Source organism: Montipora foliosa, chromosome 5, assembly GCF_036669935.1.
Source record: "Montipora foliosa isolate CH-2021 chromosome 5, ASM3666993v2, whole genome shotgun sequence".
Classification (NCBI taxonomy): Eukaryota; Metazoa; Cnidaria; class Anthozoa; order Scleractinia; family Acroporidae; genus Montipora; species Montipora foliosa.
Window position 1 is genome coordinate 17,790,925 of NC_090873.1, and position 3,339 is coordinate 17,794,263.

The 3,339-nt window shown below is 41.9% G+C and overlaps 2 protein-coding genes across 2 annotated transcripts; one reads left to right on the top strand and one right to left on the bottom strand.

Moving 5' to 3' along the window:
* The first annotated feature begins 497 nt into the window (after positions 1–497).
* Positions 498–1,128, top strand: LOC138002299 (uncharacterized). The gene is made up of 2 exons (XM_068848364.1): positions 498–718; positions 760–1,128. The coding sequence occupies exons 1-2, from the start codon at positions 524–526 to the stop codon at positions 1,126–1,128; spliced, it is 564 nt and encodes a 187-aa protein (XP_068704465.1). The 5' UTR covers positions 498–523.
* A 998-nt stretch (positions 1,129–2,126) lies between these two features.
* Positions 2,127–2,663, bottom strand: LOC138002300 (uncharacterized). The gene has a single exon (XM_068848365.1). It carries the CDS (start codon positions 2,661–2,663, stop codon positions 2,127–2,129), a length of 537 nt encoding a protein of 178 aa, XP_068704466.1.
* Between the last annotated feature and the right edge of the window lie 676 nt (positions 2,664–3,339).

Here is a 3,339-nt window from a genome sequence, read left to right on the forward strand (position 1 = left end):
GAACGCAAGAAACCACGTGCTGTGATAAACTGTGTAAACAACGTGGCTGGCTTTCGCGCAATGATGTGAGTATTGTTCACGTTTCTATTTGTATCGTAGATTATACTTTAATTTTATGGCATTTCCTGTTTCTACAGTAATGATATCGAACAGGATCCAGCTAGTGCTGTTCAGTGTAGAAATGGATATCTGTTTGAGCAGCGTATGACACAGCGAAGTGTTGAGCAAGCTGGCCCTTCCTACCTTGTGCAAGAACCGAGCAAATGTAAATCAGTATCAGCAGTTTCCTTGTTTTCCCGTTGGAGGCCATTTCCAGTTTCTTCCATCTGGTCGTCCTTGTAGCCCAGCCGAAAGCACCAGCAGTTGCAGGTCTTTACCAAGTGAATCCACTGAAGCAAAAAGCAAGCGTTGTAGCTGGTCAAATCCAGAGGTGAAATGCCTGATATCAGCTTACAAACAACATCACAACTTGCTAAAAGTAACGAGAAGCGCTCACGGCAAGAAAAGTGTATGGGAGAGTATCATGGATGAATTTATTCAATTGTGCAGGGAAGCTGGAATCGACACATCGAAAACTTTAGTGCAGATTAAAGAAAAATGGAGAGGCGTATTCGATAAATACAAAAGTGTTAGTGACAACAACAACAGGACCGGACGAGACCGCAAGACCTGCGAATTTTACGATGACATCGATGAATTCATGGCCAGCTCAGACAAAGTGAGAAATTTGTGAAGGAAACCAACGTGGCTTCACATAAGAGAAAAGGCAGTGAAGAAGTGAGTGCGGGCGAGGAAAGTGATTGCGTAGCAACAACTGCTGATCCTATTACCGATACGGAACCAGGAGAAGACGACAACACCAAAATCAAACAACCAAATCAAAAGAAAAATCCGTCAGGTCTTCAACGAAAAAAGCGAAAGACTACAAGTATTTATTCCACGGACACAGAAAATGCCATACTCCACATGTTTGAGGCCCAGCAAGAGGCATTTCAAAGATCGGAAGAGAAAGACGAACGAATGCTGCAGGCCATGATGAAGTCTCAAGAAGATGCTCAGAGGAGACACCAGGAATTTACTGTTTCTGTTTTAGCGAAATTAGGGGACATTTTCGCTTCCAAAAGGTAAATTTTACTTGTTAACTACGCGTTTCAGAAAATAGGGAAGTATTTGAATGGTTTGTCAGCATTTGTTGATATTTGAATTTAAACGACTTTTATGCAAATTTTCTTGTTACTGCGTTACAGTGACACGGAATCGGTGTTTTGTTGAAATCACATTTGTTAGTTTATCAAGTTGATTTCTCGCGGCTAACTGAGAGCTTTCGTGATTAACTTTCAACAAAGTTTATTTGAATTCATGTTTCGAATCACATATTAAAGAATTAGGCCTGTTTCAAAGGTCCTATTAAGCCGGTTTCGATTGTAGTGTGTTTCAGACGTCTAATTTAATTCTGTCGCATTTTGTTAAAAACAAATTAGGGGGTTTGTATGTACGAAATAATTCAAATTGGTGTTTTGCAACGGTGTTCCAAACAGTTATAATTTATGAATTGAGATCGACATGGCACCAACACGACGTTTGAAACGGGCCTTATTAAATAATTAACGTGAAATTGAACGACTCTGTTTTGCAAATTTCAAATCTTTTCTTATTCTGCGAAAGTGCGCGCGAAACACCCCAAAGAGAGTCTGCCGCAAAGGAATATACAGCTCTTTTAGGACGGGGTGCGATTTCTGTTGATCTAAAAGTTGTTTGACAGTCCATGTTTTTTTCCAGAGATAAAAGTTAACTTTAACCATGATTTACAGGTATTGCATTCTTTTTCATGTAATGTGGTATCTGACTTTTTAACACGGTTTAAAGCCTGGCAAAAATACACAACTTCACTGGCTTGCGACGTGTTCAATAGCAGCTTGTGTGGGTGCACCAACATCACTGTGATTTTCATCCTCATCACTATCATCGTGGCCTCCATCAAATTCCTCATTTCTCATGATGCAGATGTTGTGTAAAACACAACATGCAACGATTGTGTCCGGAATACTCTTGTGGTCCTCGTCTAGGCGTTTCAGTAAAACTCTCCATCTCCCTTTAATCAGGCCAAATGCATGTTCAGAAATTATTCATGCTTTAGAAAGTTCCCTATTGAACTTTTTCTGATCTTCAGTAAGGGCACCATTATCTTTAAGTACTGGTAGAAGCCAGGTCTTCAGGGGGTAGGCAGAGTCTCCAACCACAAGGGGGCGAATTACGGTACTTCCTAAATCAAGGGTAGGCTCCATGAGAATGTCTTCATCTTCTGCTGCCCAGTAAAAGTCAGTTAAGCGCAACATTCGGGCATCATGCAGGCTTCCAGGGAATCCTGCTGCAACGGATAAAAATAGTCCTGTATAATCCACTACCCCTTGAACAAGGCAGCTACAGAAATGTTTGCGGTTGAAATAATCCTTGTGATTGATTAGTGGTGCTTTGATTGGTATGTGACTTCCGTCAATCGCCGCAACTACATTTGGAACCTTGCTCTTCATGGAAAATCCTTGGACTTTTTTTATGACATCTGCTCTTGCAGAAGGGAATGTTATGATTTCGTTTTGAAAGTTGCAGAGTTCTTGCACAAATTCGTGGCAGGAGCTAATTACCATAGGTTTCGCTAGTCCCATCATTAATCCACAGGATCGTTAGCACTCGCCGTTTGCTAAATGCCATAAACTAGCAGCCACTCGCTTGTCCACTGGAATAGCCTCGCGCATCCTAGTGTTGTTGACGTTCCATGTTTGGCCCTACAAGCTGGCAGATAAATTCAAAAGTTCCTCGAGACACTCTAAAGTTCTCTTTCCACCAGTGGTCAATCACTCTGTCATTTAGAAGTCCTTGAAACCAGTTCTGCGGATGTGGAAATACCCAAGCACGCCTCTTCTTGCGAGCGGCAAGTCGACGTCTAAAATATAGATGGGAAAGTTGCAAGGACTGGAGAAAGCGTGACTGAAGTCGACATCTTCGTTGCCTTCTTAAAATAAAACGCTGAATCGCTGAACTCAATTGAGGTGGACGATTTAAGAGAAGCGCCGTGACAATTACCGAAATTAAGCCAAAGAAAAGTTCGTCGTTCAGATCTTCCATGTTTACATGCAGGTAAGTTTCCCGCCAAATCAGGTTAACGCTTACCTTCCCCTTGGGTAATTTACAAGCGTGTAACCGCAAACGGGAAGTCGATCATAACCCAGGGTAAACCCAACCCAAGCCGTAACCCGAAGGTTGCCCATGGGCAAGAGGTCTAGTGTAACCGCACCTAATATCACGTTCCACTAATTTACTTTTACTACGGTTAACACAATA

Coding starts and splice junctions, on each gene's coding strand:
- LOC138002300 (XM_068848365.1), bottom strand. CDS start 2,663: ATGGGACTAGCGAAACCTATGGTAATTAGCTCCTGCCACGAATTTGTG.
- LOC138002299 (XM_068848364.1), top strand. CDS start 524: ATGGATGAATTTATTCAATTGTGCAGGGAAGCTGGAATCGACACATCG. Junction 719..759: donor TCATGGCCAGCTCAGACAAA/GTGAGAAATTTG, acceptor GCTTCACATAAG/AGAAAAGGCAGTGAAGAAGT.